We start from the raw sequence: 16,961 nt of genomic DNA on the forward strand, positions 1-16,961 counted from the left end.
TATTGTGTTCTCCATTCCTGCTGAAACAAGCATGCAGATTTTCCATCTTAATCCATAAATGCTGAACCTGCACATCTGGCTCATATAAAAAACAAGCCATTATAAAGAATCATCTCTTTAAACAAGTGGTGAACAAAATCACTCTGGCAAGAAAGCTCAGCACTCTGAAAGTCTAAGGGAAAATGGAGAGTCTTCTTCCAGTGGTGCAACCAAGGCAACATCTCTACCTGAAATGCCATGGTGCAACATATAGCTGACAGTCTTCATTGTTTTTTGTTGAAGATGAATTGTCCTAGTCACTCTCAATGGCTACAGTTCCACAATCTTAGAGATACTTTGTATTCCTGGAAGGTGGATATAGGTAAGAAGAAAGACTCATTTGACCTTCTAGCTTGTTTCATTTTGTCTCAACCAAATTCCTTGGCCCTTTGTCCAGCATGGAACCAACCTTGGGTTTTGTTTTGGTTGAATTAGGTACCCTTCCAGCCATTGTGAAAAGCCTTGCAGATTCATTTATTATAAAAGACCTGCTTCCTAGTCACCCTACATTAGCATAAAACATATATAAGACTTGTATCTTAGAGGCTGACCCGAACTATATGCAGCTCCTCCTTGATGGTTTTGTTTTTCTTGTCATTTGTTTAGAAACTGCTATCTTCATTGGACCCTTCTTCCCATGTGTTGTCAGGATCCCATGAAGATAATGAGTTGGTGCCTGAAGCATACTGAGGTGATAAGATCTGGGTGGGGGCCCCAAGTGGCCGAGTGGTCAAAAGCACTCACCGTTACAGATCACTGCCATCTCACCTCTGTCTGCGTGGGTTCGAGTCCAAGGCTCGGCTAGCGTGGGTACGTGGGAAAGCCTGCCATTAGCTTCTCGTGGGTCGGTGGTTCTTCCCTGAGTTTTCCAGGGTTCTTCCTCCACCAGTTATACTGGCCGCCATGTATAGCCTATCTTGTGCTGAAAAATGGTGTTAAACCCTAGAACAACAACAACAACAAGATCTGGGTGATTTTGCTTGTTCTTACTGCTAAAAGAACTAAGGGACATTGTTTCCACTGGACTCCTTTTTCCATGATTTGTTGAGTTATCCATTCAACCTAAAATTAGTTAACCCAAGACCAGATGAATATCTTGTTCATATCACCTCTGGAGGTTAGGGCAGTCACCATTTAAACAAAAATGCCCCTTGATATCATTCATGTTGTGTAATAGAGGTCTGATACTAAATTTTCCAGCTTCTCTCTGAGAGATCTTTCTTTGCAAAGAGCTTAGTTTGACCTAGTGGGACCTGCATCTGCATCCCAAAAAGCTACCTTTCCAGGTCACATGGCATAGTTACTCTGCATCTGTTGGACTAGTGGGAGTATAGTCTTTTCCAGGACAACCTTCACTAACTGACCCATGTTAACCCTTGCCCATATCTCCCTCCACTTGTACCCTCTCTTCTTTAAATATCATGATCAGATAATGTATGCATAGAATGTATGTATAAATTCTGTCATAATGCAGGTTTAACCTCCTAAGCTCTCATCGCAGTTAAATCCAAAAACAAGTGTTTACTTTCACTCCTGTAGTAAATGGCAAATGATGGGTTTGGAAGTTTAGCTTTCAAGGACACTATTTTATAAAGTACTGGATGTTCTTGAAATGCATTATGATCAGGTAAGTATTAATGATGAAACATATTGTACCCCAAAAAGTGGTTTTCAGGTATGACTTTATGCTTCCTGATGGCTTTCATGAAAGAGGAGCTATGGTGTACTGTTTTGTGAGGAATAATATTTAAATGAATAATTAAAATTTGCTGGCTGGTAATACTGTTTGGAGTGACAAGTTTCCCATTTTACACAGTGTTGCATTTTCAGATGTATGATAGGAAGGTATATATAGGACTTTATTAATGGCATATTGATTTACAGGTATCAACTTATTTAACATGTACCTGCTTTCTCTCAGTTTAATTGAATGTGTCCCTCAAATGTCTCCATGCTATTTATTTTTATTCAAATTGTTATGTATATTTAATTTTATTATGTATATTTAATTTTTATTGTGTAATTGACCGCTGTCCATAATTGAAGGTAAGAGTTGGGCCTACCTGACAAATTTTTTAAATACAGAATATTAGAAAGCAATTCTTGACATTGATTTAAGATTTTACTTTAAGATCATTAATACTCAGAAGTAAACAAATCACCTGTTGAGTTCATTGTCTATTTTTAGAATTAAGAATCTTCTAGATGCAAGTTGTTTTCAGATTTGATAGGAAGATGTCCCTCATCCACGTTCTGTTATTGTGTCATTCCTTTTCATATAAATGTTGTTTACTTCAGAATTACTCAGTCCATATCATAACATGTCAGTTCAAATTGTGTTTCAGTTAATATTTGATAGATTTCATTATTTAAATTATTCATTGGATTTACAAAGTGCTCAGTAATATTTTGGACAAAATCACTATTTTGGGATTATTGGGAAGTCATTTAAGGGCATTTTGGATTATATCATGATATATCAAGACTGTTAGCACACAACCTATTGGTACATCAGTAAATTCAAGAGTGGAATTCGTTTTGGACCACCACTGGAATTCATTCAGAATACTCTATACGTTTGGACTTATTTAACTTTTAGGACTTTTTTGGATTTAATTCACAATCTGTAAGTTCTTTTTTAAATCTTCACTTTGTATTACAGGAAATAAAATATTTATTGAATTTTGCTAAACTTGTTTTTTTTTGTGCTTTTGTCTGTTATTTAATTTAAGACGTCATAACAAAATAAAATGAAGTAATCAGTCAATTGTATCAGTTGTATTTTTTTCAGTATCAGATGTTTCGAGGTAAGCCCATACGCTCCATAGTAAATTGTCATGTATGCTGTACCATTTAAATTTCAGACAAAGAGGTTTATTGATGTGGACTTCAGCTGTTTGGAAACAACCATTAACCTGCAGACATGGGTTGTTCTGCTAGATTTTCTTGGTCTGGGAGCAAAAGTCCATGACATTCGTACTATGGAAAATCCATCTAAAAAACAGACAGAGGAAAAATCAGGAGAGTTAGGTATGTGGGAATGAGCATCAGTGCTTTTCTTTTAGCTCAACTGGTCATAAATAAAAACAGCCTATAGGATAGCCTATTCATCATTTATCATCTGATCTCCAATGGTCATTGTCCATCCTTATGTTAGAACAAGTTTGTTATTGCTACCTCTCTTGAATTACTTAGAGGATTACCATGAAACTTTGGACACACATTCATCCCAAGGTCTTGTTGGCCCTGTAAATGATCCTGCTCAGAAATGCAGCGTTTGCCAAAACAGCCATCTTGAAGATCTTGTTACTACACCTTCAGAATGAAAATTCATATTAGCATGGGGTTTTCTTATTATGTCATAGTTGGTACTAAACAGAAATAATGATGATCTGTTATCCAGTATGACCATCATGTCAGCCATCTTGTTACTGCTATTCCCCCATAATGGAAAATTATGTCGACATAGGGTTTTTACCAAAAGACTAATTATGATATCTTATTGGTCCTGAATGAAATTGGTACCAGTCATACTAGAAAAATGGTTATCATAATGACTACAAGTCTTCAGACACTATAAGTCTTAGGACACCCTAAATTATTTTCAAAAGTAAGTTTTTATGACCTATACAAGTTGGGAAAAAAATTATTGCTTTTTCATGTACTATAAGTCTTGGACACCTTCAACACTTTGTTCCTACTATTTGATTGATCATGTATTTTCTCAATTGTAGCAACATTGAAAAAAATTAGTGCGGTTGTTCAGGGAATATTGTCATGAAATATTACATGGAAGTGTTATAAATTGATAGAATTTGTATGTACTTTTAAAGCAGTGATACGTGTTCCGCAAATAACATCAACATTGCAGATATAAAATGTGCTTTGCGCAGTATGCAATTTTTATTGAACTTTTAACTTTAAAAGTGCATTTTGTAACGTAATTCATGCTGCCAGTAGTGGTCTTGCAGTGCTTGATGCGAAATCCAGATAGCTGGATACTTCAGATCGACATGAATGGCTGTTAAACTAAATTTGATTGGTTCATTGGCCCTGGAACAAGCTTTTATGGTAGTTTTAAACCTATTTTTCATCATGGAAATTTTACAAATGCATGTTTCAAATAAGGGTCACACAGGAAACCAAAATGGCTGAATCTCAACAGGATTTGTCTTCAGACAATGTTTTCAGGCGGCAAATACTGGCTGGTGATAGCTATGATGACAATGAATTTCACGTATATTGGTCTGTTGGACATCGGGAAAATGTCACTGGAAATACCAGTGTGTGATTTTGAGTTGCTTCTGTGAATGTAAATGTAGAATGGTGAGTTTTACAATTTTGAAAATTTCGTCCAAAAAAATTTACAGAAGTATACAACTAAACTAACATCATACTTTCATTTTTATAATTAATAAGGGATAGAGAGAAGGGATTAATTAAATTCATATTGGTGTCTAAATAACTTTTCAATAACAGCAATGACCATAGTGCATGGAAATAAATATGGTGAGGTATATACTACACAACACTTAAGTTTCAGTTTCATGATTGTAACAGCTAATGTGTCTGGTTTTATATTAACAAAATACATTGCATACAATAAAATAAAATATGTAATATATATTACAATTTTAAACAAGGTAAAATTAAGAATTGCAAAAAGACACCTGACTTGTTTGTGTAATCAAGAGATATCGTTTCTGCAGCAGGCATAACACAATGTGGTCAGTAAATCTAACATTGAGTGAAAGGTGAAAGATTAAAGTAATGGTTTTCTGTCTGTCACGGATGCTAAAATGCACATACAACCTGGTAATAATTTAAATAGAGTGAGGCTATTAAAATAATTTATCCACCCATTATTTGGTTTCAATTCATCATGTTACACGTGCTACATCAGAGTTCACTCTGACTCCTTTCTGCTCAGGAACAGTTGTGTACATACATTTAGTATCGTGCTTTGGACACCAGTCCTTCCAAATGGATAAAATTTCCAAAAATTGTAGATATACATAACAATGGTTATATCGGAAAGAAGCCTTCTAAAGGTAATAGTCAGTCCTAAATGAAAATGGTGCTGATCGTAGATCCAGTTTGACTGCCGCAGTATCTGGTCTGAACATTTTATTGCAGAAGAAGGTCAATGATGGTTGTAACATGCAGCAGTTAAGAAGAAAGTAGAACAGCAGTTCTTTAGAAGGACTCTTGTTCTGCATGTTAGAAATTTGAATAAATAAAAATTTCAGCTGAGTGATACATGACTATGAATGCAATACTTTTATTTTTATTGGTATTTATGCTTTTTATCAGCACTTAAATGATTATTATTTTTGGTTACCTGCAACAGGTTATCTGTATTGTACAAGAATGGGCATAGGATGTGGATGAGTCGACTGTATGCTTTGCATATGTCTAGGAGGGCTCTGTAGTGGCTGATCAGAGTAATTACTGATGCATTAACTACTCTTGTATTACTGGTTTTGACTCCAACTAAAGATGCCAGTGGTTACTCTGGTACCTGCCCATTGATAATAGCACGGGTAATTAAATGAAGAACTGGGTACCTATTTTTTTTAAAAATCCAATTTCAGATCGAGACACAGAATAATGATTACAGTTCGCTGCTCATGTCATGTGCGCATTTATTCATCATCACAGGGGCTCATATGGTTGCTTACAATTTACTTGTCGTTGGGGCCCTGAGTGGCCAAGTGGTCTAAAGCACTCACCATTACGGATCATTGCCATCTCGCCTCTGTTTGCATGGGTTTGAGTGTCAGGTTTGGCCAATGTGGATATGTGAGAAAGCTTGCAAATAGGGTTGGTGATTCTTTCTGGGGTATTACCAGGTTCTTCCTCCATCATTTATACTGGCCGCCATATATAGCCTACCTTGTGCTGAAAAATGGTGTTAAACCCTACAACAACAACAACAACTTGTCATCATTGTATTATATTATAATACAAGGGAGGACATTTCTCTTCTTTCTCAAGCAACCTATTTAAGAATCAATGCTGATATTTCAAGTTAATCATCCTAACTTTGTGCCTTCACCATGGTTCATGCTTCATTTTTTTTGCAAGTTAAACACACTTGTTTTGAGATCCTGATGACATTAACTAGGTCAATACCTTTCGTCAACAGTGACAGTAAGTACTGGTTAAGAAATATTCAATGAAATAAAATTCAGATATTTACTACAACTCAAATAAACGAAAACACAATCAAAATGTCCGGTTTAACTAAATAAATTCCTTTGTATGAGGGCCTCAAGGTAGATCAGTTATTAACTTATAGTGTTACCCTCTTTAAATAGTGTTACCCTCTTTAAATACAATAAAGTCATTATTAATGCCATTTTTGTCTCAAGTTTATGGCAAGGAGCAAGTGTTAGCTGTTCATGTCAGGGACACTGTGCACATGTTCATTTACTGGACCTTTTTATTAGGAGAAAACCCAAAACATTTTGTCATGGCAAAGGCAACACAAAAACTTGGCTACTGTAACATGTACTTCTTATACCATGTTAGGAAAAATATGAACTAAATAGGCAACTATACAGAACAAAATTTTTCACTGAATTATTTAAATATAAGGGGAAAAAAATCTGTGTTATTTAATAAAATTGAACAAAAATCTAATAAAAGTTCACCACATTTGTAAATGTGTTAATTTTTGCATGAATTTTCCATATATTTGTCATGGCAAAGGCAACACAAAAACTTGGTTACCATAACATGCACTTCTTATACCATGTTAGGAAAAAAATTAACAAATGGGCAATGATACAGAATGAAATTTTTCACTAAAATATTTTAATTTAAGCAGAATTTATTTTTGTTATTGAAAAACAATGAGGAAAAAATCTAATAAAAATTCACCATGTATGTAAATGTAATTTTTGCATAAATTTTCCATGAAACAGTTCCAAGAAAACAGACTGGTTTCTTGAATGTGAAAACCACTTGTCATAGATTCATTCCGTTTTGATACTTCATATGTTGCAGACCAGTCTAAATTGAAAATAAATGGTGCCAGATATCATACCCCCTCCCAACAAAACAAAAAATATGGAATGCAACAATGTGACTGGTGGATGTTATATAACTGAAATATTTTCGAGCAGAGGGATTTTGTTAAACTTAAAAGCATGTTGCACTGGACCATCATTAAGGGATGAACCATGGCAGGTTGAGGATAATACAACAATCATCATTTGTGGACTTTATGACTATTCACAAAAGTTATTGTAGACATGTAGACTAGTTAAAGTGAGTTTTATGCGTAAATAATTTATCAATTTCTTTTGTGTCTGTACTCTTGTACTGGCTACTAATCCACATGGATTTAGCTGATTTGTGACAAAATTTTAACTGCAGATGCAGGCAAGTAGCAAAAATAAATATAGAGTAATACCTCGAACATTCGTGAGGTTAGGTTCCAGAACCAGTCGCGGATCAGGAGGAATCGCGAATGTTTGGTACGAGTCACTAAAAATGCTAATAAATGCTTATTTCTAGGGTTTAAACCCTAAATATGACCGAAATCATGCTCCCAAAGCACTTTAATTTCATTTAAAAGTTAGCTTAATACATTACCCTTGAAAAGAGAAATAAATAGTTGATGTAAAAATAGAGTACAGTATCGCCTAATGGGTATTTGCCACACTAGCGCATTTATAGTATGGTACATGTATACTAATATTACCCCTATACTAATTCATTGGCTGCCGTTTTCTTTTGCACTCACAGTAAGGTAAAACCAAGTAACAAATGGGACTGTAAACTTAATGACTGACGTTTTCTTTGTTATTGTTAGGAAGGTAAACTAGGTAAACTTCATATGTCACAGAAGTCATATAACGAAGGTACAATTCAATAAAATAAAGAAAACATGTACATAGAGGGTACCAATGAAAATTTCGCGAATCCAGATACAGTTTTCTGTACTTGTGGCATGTAATATATAGATTTTTTTTTTTTTGCTCAGATTATGTATTTTTTCCACTTAAATTTGTAATAATTATGTTTATACCACTATTGGGGGTTGGCATGTGTGAACATACAACAAAACAGTTCAGGTTCACATTTAATTCAGTTTCCCTTTGATTGGGTACCCAGGTAATTATTTGTTAGGACTGACGGGTACCCATTAGAAATTTCCCAAAATTGTGACATCTCTAATTCAAATTTTGCTCAAGACCTTTAATTTTCATACGTTAAAATCTGGCTTCTAAGAGTAAGCAGTGATATTAGCTGCTGAATCAGATTGTAAGAACAATGATTTTTAAAAAATCATTTCAGGTTTACATCAGCATATAATATTACCTCTACAATGATATCACAGAAAAAAAATGTTTTTTTCTTGGTTATTTTTCATCTTTTGTTATCTGTCATCTTTTATAATCTGTTATCGGAACCAGCATTTCATTATCGAGATTTTTTAGTCGACATTTTTTTCTTGCATGACAATTAATGTTTATAGTGCCTGCTGAAAACGACTAACAGACATGAAATATGCAACCATTGATTACATTAAGATTTTTGGTTTCATAGTTAAGCAGTCGAACACCAGCTTTAACATGCCATTTAATTCTTTAATGTCTGCACTTATAAATTATCATAAGAATTTGTATACATTTTATAAAGATGGTGTAACATGATCTGTTAATATTATGTGACATATAACAAGTTTCGGGAGTGAGTCTATTTAAAGCTTGTGGGATTTCTTTAAGCTGAATGAAAATGGGGTCTATAGTCATTACTTTGGAAGAAAATTTGGGTGATTTGGTAAAACATTCCTAGGTGCAGATTAAACAAAATTTTAATTCTTCGTCATTTTGAAATATTTTCGTGGGGACACTGGCAAATTATCAGTCTCTGAAGAGATCCAAAAATATCCAAGAGGTTGTTGTGTTGATGCCTGGTTTAAACTCAGAAAAAAGTTGATGTACATTTAATTTAGACAGAGCAAGTTAAAATTATGTTTTCCTGGGAGGTATTTAAACTAACCTGATCATGTATCTCTTACAGTTCCTGTACAACCAACTGTCAATTCTGAGATCAACCTGAAGGTTGAGAGCCTTTCTATCCTATTGAATAAGACAGATTATGAATTAGCTCGGGCAAGCATTTCTCGACTGTCATCACTTGTAACTCTCCGTGATGGAAATTTTGCCATGTTGGGTCAGCTAGGAAGCATGGCTCTTTCCGACTTGTCACCCCATGGATATCTCTACAGAGAGCGTTTCATGACTGTTGGAGAACAGGCACTGGAGTTTGATTTCTTCAGGTAAGTCTTTTGATAGAGTGTGGCAATGGCCAGAACACATTTGTACAAATTTTCACACATGAAAAAGATATGTTTTTGTAGATATTTTTTCCAGGTATGAATTTCTCAAACAAAAGTAGTGTCTGTAGTTGAATTTTGAAGCCAGCTTTCCCAGCTGGCTTGTGGATGTAGAATCGGCCTGATATACATTTTCTGCATGTCATAAGAGGTGACTGATGGAGGCAGGAACCACAATGGCCCAATGGTTAGCATGCCTGAATCATTACTGAAAGGATGAGGACATGGGCATTTTACTCCAGTAATCTGTTTTTGATGCTGTACCACAAAACACCAAACACCAAGAAAAAGTCTTTCCACCTAGATATGATGTTGACAAAGGGAAGTAAATTTTTTACAGATTATCTCTGCTTGGTCCCACTAGGTGAGCACCTATTTCTCATTCAAATAAATTCCTCAATCACAATTATGTCAGGAATATTAACTTGCTACCTCACAAATCCAGCCCTACTATAAGATGAAAATTGTCTTTTTCTGTCTGTTTGGGCACTAACTCTTGGCCATTATTTCTGCTTGGCACTACCAGGTGGCGTTTTTAGCTTTGCGGCTGTACTAGATTACATCATCCAGTTTATCCATTGACAGTCCAAGCCTATTTTGTCTTCTAATTGACTCATCCAACATCATGTTTTGGATTTATTGTGTGGATTAATCATTCTGCTGCAGGTTGTATACATTATTTTTTCAATTTCTGCAAAATTTGAGTGATTTTGTCATCTTGTCAATTTGTCCTTTTAAGACCACGTCACACTATGCTATCATTGACCTTCGCAAGGTCATTAAGAATTAGCGTTACTGACTTTTTCCGCTTGCTCCATTTGTAACGGAGTTGGCTTTAGTGATCTTTTGTCATGCTGCATTACTAATTTATGCTTTGTTTTTCCCTTTTAGTGTAGAAGGGTCAACTAAATACTTGAAATGCACAAATTCAGAGCATAGTCGATAATTTTCGAATGCGACACTGACTTTTTCGATTCCTTCTTAGTCATGGGGATTATATTTATATTAGCGAGTTAGTAACTTGATGAATGACTAATTTATGCTTTGCTTTCTCTTGTGTCGTTTCATCAGAATGTCATTTAAATGCTATTTATGCAACTTCAGGGCATAGACGTCTACCATGACTCTTGTTTTGTTTATACTAAGTATATACTGTCTGTGACATGCTACATCAGTAATACATTGTCAGAGGAAGTCTGGGTTTACATATTAGCTAGTTAGTCACATATTGATTGGCTAATCCTTTGTTCTCTTGTTTCTTTAAAGGAGAAATGTTTACTAAATGTATTAAATGCACATTCAAAGCCATAGTCCATTTGGCATTGAAGTGAAGGAAAGACAGAATATGTCATAGAAGACAATCTATGGTTTGTTGTTGGCAGTACTCATTCATTGGGGCAGAAAGACTGGGCGCATGGGCTTCGTATGTGATCAGATGGATCCACCGCCTTATACCACTGCACAGTTAAAAGTTGACACCAGCCAGTCACCAACCATACAGCTGTCACAGACTATCCAGCATAGGAGACTTTTAGAGAAGTCACTGGGGTAGAGTTCTCCAAGTTTTGACAGCTCAGAGGGAGTGTCCCCTATATATCTGAGCATGGTTTTTTGGGCCTTCAAGTCTAGATGCATGGGGTTTGTACCAGATGTAATGGATCTGATGCATAGTAAAACCACACCATCACTTCCCATCCAGTCATTCCCACATGAGATCGTTTTCATTGAATCCATCCAGCAAAATATGAATTATGGAGATCTTGGTGACATATCTGTCCATCTAACCATACCATCGGTGACATGCCCTTTCTATGACAGGTATTACAGTGAGAAATCTGTTTGTCCAGCCAGGCCCTTGAAGTGGCCTGTACCAGTGATAGCCGGACCATCTAATGTACCATAAGCTTCCAGACAGAACATTCGCTGGGCAAACCAGCCAGCAGTGCCAGACTTCCTTATGTTCACTGCCTGTCTACAAAGGAGAGCTAGTGATGTTGATATAGGGATGGAACTGATTCTTCATACCACCTGATATATCTTCTCCAATGCTACAGCTTGACCCAGTTGGGCCTCAGTGCACAGTGAGTGTGATGGAACTGCTTCAAATCCACCATCCTTCACATCTTACTCAGATCTGACCATGGAATGGACTGAAGTTTAGCTTTCAAGCCACTGTCGAGGACATTTGTATGGTGTTGTCTACTTCAAAACGCCATGCAGCCACTACTGACATTCTCAACAATTGGTAGATCTTGATGAAGAGGAAAATATGGACTTAAGGCAACAGATGCCTTCAGTACTGATTTTTCTGTCACTTGACAAGAATATAGTAGTTGTTCATATGTCCGCTTGTCTGTTTTATAAGGCAGACAGATGTGCTCATTTGGGATATCATTGCACTTTCTTCATTGTTGGATTTGGCCTCTTTGGCACCTTTCAGACTCGATGGAGACACCCAGCATTAGCCACTCTTGGGAGGCAATGGCCATGATTGCTAGGGTCATTGACCAGGATTGCTTACCATCCCATAGCCAATACTCTGATGGGTTCGGCCAATTTACTCCTGATATGAAGAGTCACATGTCTGCGATTCATGTTTCTCAAAGCTGATCATAATTTCCATTTCCAGATGACCCTATTTGAGTCAATGTTGCTTTGGAGGAAGAATAGAGGAAGTTTGGAAGCATGCTGCTCAGAACTACCCCTCCACCTTGACACTCAAACCACAAGTGTGTTTGGAACCACTCAGCCCCCGCCATTGCGAAGGGATGTTAAGCTGCCCAGGAAGCAGTCTTAGAGGCAGTAGGAACCAAATTTTGAGCTCACTGGATCTCCTTTTTCCTCAGAACAGGGGGTGGGGGTGATCCAGATCATTTGTGGGAGCTTCAGCAATCCCCTCCCCTCTGCCATACATACCAACCATTATGCTTTTGGCATAATCATTAACTTTTTTTCTCCACCAAATTACGTTTCCCACTAAACTCGATATGGATTACAATTTTCTGCTACATTAAAAAATAAAATAAAAGTAAATCATTTGTATTATCATCTCTTTAATTTCCTTCATATAAATTTGAGAATACTTAAAAAGGTGAGTGCTGAATAAGAATAACACAAGATCACTTTCGCTATTTGCTTTTTATAGCAACTATACATAACCCCATTCCAAGAAAACATTAGCTCCTTCAAAAGTGTACTTTGCCTAACAGATTCATTTTATTGAATGCTGGTTAGTTAGTGAACCAGTCTATATATTTAAAGAAAATGCTGCCAGATGTTAAGTGAAATGCTTTACATTGTGGGAAATGATGATGGAAAATAAAGCAGATGGATCTTTCAAGCTTCAAAACATGTCAGATCAGGAAAAGGGACAAATCAACACCTCTATAGCAAACTTTAAAAGAAGAATATGAGAGTAATGTAAATTGGCATACTGAGCGCACCTGATCATTGCAGGATTCCAGTTCACGATCATTCAGCGAAAGTTAAACATGTAGACTAGTTGAAGTGAGTGCTGAATATAAATAACTTTTCAGTATATTTTCTGTTTGTATTCTGGTTTTAATGCATATGGATTTTGCCTTTGTGACAAGAATTTTGACGAGCTGCAGAACCAGGTAAGTATTAAAAATGTATTTTATTCAAGTGTGCTGTAATTCAAGAATGTAATATAGAGATTACACTTTTTACACACAAATTACAATTTTTTGCCACTTATAATAGCAATAATTATGCTTATACCTCTTGGGGGTTGGCATATATGCTCTCCTCCTCTCCCCTCTTCATGGATGCACCATCAGATTGGGAGGAGAATGCCTTTCAACAACATGAGATACAGTCGCTCAGAAAAAAAAGGTAGTGGAGCTTGTGCAAAGACCACAATCCCCAGGGATTTATTCAAGGCTTTTTCTATTTTAGAAATCAAGCAGCAAGTTTAGACCCATCATAGACTGGAGTCGCCTCAACCACTTGAAGATGGCGACAGTGAGTTCAATCCACCTCTCCATTCGATGTGATGAGTATTTCATCAGTCTAGATCTAAAGCATATTCTTACATCCCAATCCACCTTGAACATTTTTTCCGTTTGTGCTTACCATGACACAGTTTATCAATTCTTCATTTGGCCTCAGTACTAGCCCTTGGGCTTTTACCAAGTTTATGGATTGCATTGTCACCCTGTTCCAATTGACATCGTCTACAGTGACATTAGTGTACCTGGATGACATTCCCCAGAAACATATAGTAAGTTCTGTTCTACCCCAAGGCAGGAACAATCTTCTCTCTCTCTTAGGTCATCCAGTCTTTCTAGTGAACTGAGAAAAGTCTAAGCGTCAGTACTTTGTCCATCTGGACATGGATTTTTTAACCAACTGGAATCTGGTGCAACTTCCTTGTGTTCATGTAATCAAAATCTTCAAGCTCGTCCATTTACAACATTACTCTTGGATTTTTGTGAGAGTTTTTTTTAAACTCCTCGATTTATTCAGTGTGGCAGTAGACTTGATCCTGCTTGGGTGTCTTTTTTATGCAGACATTGTGAGCACGAAGGTGCCCCTTTTCAAGTCCCCTTAATCAAACAGTCATGATCACACCCAAGATTCAATCATTCCTGTGTCAGCAGTGCAGCCTGGCTTGACTGACCATGCAAATCCCACTGGAAAAGTGCAAAGCAGAAATAATGGTATGTACCGATGACAGTGCACACTAAGGGGGTGCCCACCTGTTACCAACCTTCACTACTGTCATTGACAAGTGAGAGCCGAGGGAACGGCATCTTCACATCAACATTCTGGAAATGAAGGCTGTCATCAATGCCTTTCATTTCTGAAAAGATCGACTTTAAGGCAAAAGCAGTCCTCATTAGGTCTGACATCTCAAGGTCTCAGTTGACCAAATTCCCTCACTCAGTTTCCAAATGGAACTAATCCTGGATTTTGACATTGCATGTGAACGGTTAGTTTAGTAGTCTAGAATTTTGGATTTAGAATGGTACACAATCTAGGCAATGTCCTGCAAATAATAAACATTTACAATGCTAATATATCATACAGTATAATCTTAAAGCCGTGTATTTTTTCAAAACTATAATCTAATCGTAAAGCTAAAGTTTCATCATTTTGTTAATGAAATTTTTCTTTATAATTTCAATGAAATACTAGAAAATGTGAAGTTAAATTTTCATGCTTCATTTAATTACCTCCCCAATTTTTCTCTAGGTATGGTGTTCCAGATCCCTGGCTTCAAAGAGAGTATGATGCAAAACTAAAACTGAGAATGGCATCAGTACGCTATGTTCATACCAACAGGTTCCAGTCAGAAGCTCTGGCTTTCTGTCAACATTTTCTCCAACTTCAGGATGTTCTAGGAAGGATGAGAGCTGCATCAGATGGAAAGAAGGTAAATCATACACAATATGCCCATAATAATATAATTGTGCAATCAGAAAATGCTGCAATAAGGAATAAACTGGCAGAATCACTTGCTGTTTTTGCATATACTTTTATGCTGTTTTACGTCACACCTGAAGATTACAGGTGTTATTGTTATAAAATAAGTTTCTTTGATCCATGTCAGTGTGAAATATTATTTTTAAAAGCCTAAATATAGTCCAGGTATGATCAAGCAAGGCACCTAGACCATAAAGAAATTTTACAGTGCATGTAGGTATTTAGAAATTTTTTATATGATGTCAGTGATGATAGTATTTGGAAGGGAATAGTAATCACTGATTCACTGGTTTAATAGCCGTTTCAAAATCAAATGCAGTAAATGATAATGTTTTGGTAGAGATTCTCAATAAAATAATATTTTAATGATTTTTTGAAAAATGAATGGATAATAAAATGAAAGTATATCTCAGTTTTGCAATTCTGTAGGTCAGTTAATCTTTATTTGTGCATTATTTGTTTTTTGTTTTGTTCATTTTCACATATAACCTAAGTTTTTCTTTACTTACTTTCAAATATAGATTAATGAGACTGCTTTCCATAGTCCACGCCTTTTCCTAGATGTAGAGGCAAAGTCTCCTATAATTATTATTCCTCACAGTTCAAAAACAGCGGATGTACTTGTAATGGATCTTGGGAGATTTTCTGTGAAGAATTGCTTTAAAATGGATGGCGATGAAGGAACACTCAAGAACAAATATGCTAAAGAGCATGAAGAAAAAGCTCAAGAGCAGGAAAAAAATTCACGAAAACAAGAAGCATCATGGCAACAAAGAACCAGATCAACATCGCATAGGAATTTTGTAGCAGGGACAGATAACTCTGATATCCCACAAGCAATGACACAGAGTTTATATGATGATCTTCTCCCACCCAGCATAAATAGAGATCCTATGACAGACAGCATATATGGTAGACTGGATCTTGATATGCGAAGTGAACAGGGAGGATCCTTGATGTCAGTAGGATCAGTAGAGAGTGAAATTTATAATGACAGTGATGTGGAAGGATCTAGTGTAGATTCCTGTTCTTCAGATGGAAAATCACTAATTGGCATTTCATCAGATTCTGCAGTTTTCAATCCAGGGGTTTTAAACAGATCCTGGGGGCATCCAGTAGCTACTCAGAGTGAACCACTTCTATCCAACCAGATGGCAGCTGACCGTAGGGTTACATTTGCATGCAGTCGAGTGTTGTCGGTGGACTCGCCATTTATGTCATCAGATAGTGATAGTGGTCATGTGTGCCTACTAGATGTAATGATAATTAAACTTACTGATATGGATCTATACTCAGCATTGCGGGTGGAGAAAAGAAACTACATTTGCGGAAATCTTTCCCAGGATCTTGAATTTCCATCCTGCATCATCAAAAAAGAGGTTAGTGTTAATGATTTTATTGTTGGATTCATAGAGCTTATAATGTGGTATGTATGTTTTTAATCCTTGCTTGTAAGGCTGGTATTATAGATGTTTTTACTCACTGTACCGTAAAAGTGTAATGTAAGTGTCATAATTTTGTGTGTTGTAAGAGTTAAAGTGGGGCAAGGATAGCAAAGTAGTTATTGCTGACTTTTGTACCCTTTTGTTGTTGTGGGGTTTAACGCCATTTTTCAGCACGATAGGCTATACATGGCGGCCAGTATTAATGGTGGAGGAAGAACCCGGAAAACCCCGGAAAGAACCACCGACCCACGAGAAGCTACTGGCAAGCTTTCTGACATGCCCACATTGGCTGAATCTTAGACTCGAACCGCCGCAGACAGAGGTGAGATGGCAGTGATCCGTAACGAAGAGCGCTTTAGACCACTCGGCCACTCGGGGCCCCGTACCCTTTTGTATTTGCGACCAGTCCCCATGGCAGCTGTATATAACATTGCATCCAGGCTTCATGATTGCAGGATTTCCCCACTTTCTATCTTTAATGGGAAGAAGTCACACAAGATCAATAAAATTCACATGTGTACATAGTGGTATACTGTTATTATAATGCATTAAATTAGTTTTGAGAGACAAATGATACGAGTCCACCTTTTGCAGAGTCTAGTTTCTCAAGGCAAATATATATTGATTATATAGTGTTGTGATCTGAAATGAGAGACCATCATTTATTTGTAGAAAGG

The 16,961-nt window shown here is 36.5% G+C and overlaps 1 protein-coding gene across 6 annotated transcripts in view; it reads left to right on the plus strand.

Annotated features, from left to right (window-relative positions):
- Positions 1–16,961, plus strand: part of LOC149796476 (intermembrane lipid transfer protein VPS13D-like) — a 360,667-nt gene that overhangs the window by 156,360 nt on the left and 187,346 nt on the right. For all 6 annotated transcript variants that reach the window (XM_089961181.1, XM_089961184.1, XM_089961183.1 and 3 more), the window contains exons 32-35: positions 2,904–3,069; positions 9,076–9,334; positions 14,609–14,789; positions 15,361–16,218. In XM_089961181.1, coding sequence (XP_089817307.1) covers positions 2,904–3,069; positions 9,076–9,334; positions 14,609–14,789; positions 15,361–16,218 — 1,464 coding nt within the window. The remainder of the gene's footprint in view (positions 1–2,903; positions 3,070–9,075; positions 9,335–14,608; positions 14,790–15,360; positions 16,219–16,961) is intronic.

The sequence above is a fragment of the Sinohyriopsis cumingii genome, chromosome 6 (assembly GCF_028554795.1).
Source record: "Sinohyriopsis cumingii isolate HCF-2022 chromosome 6, ASM2855479v2, whole genome shotgun sequence".
Classification (NCBI taxonomy): domain Eukaryota; kingdom Metazoa; phylum Mollusca; class Bivalvia; order Unionida; family Unionidae; genus Sinohyriopsis; species Sinohyriopsis cumingii.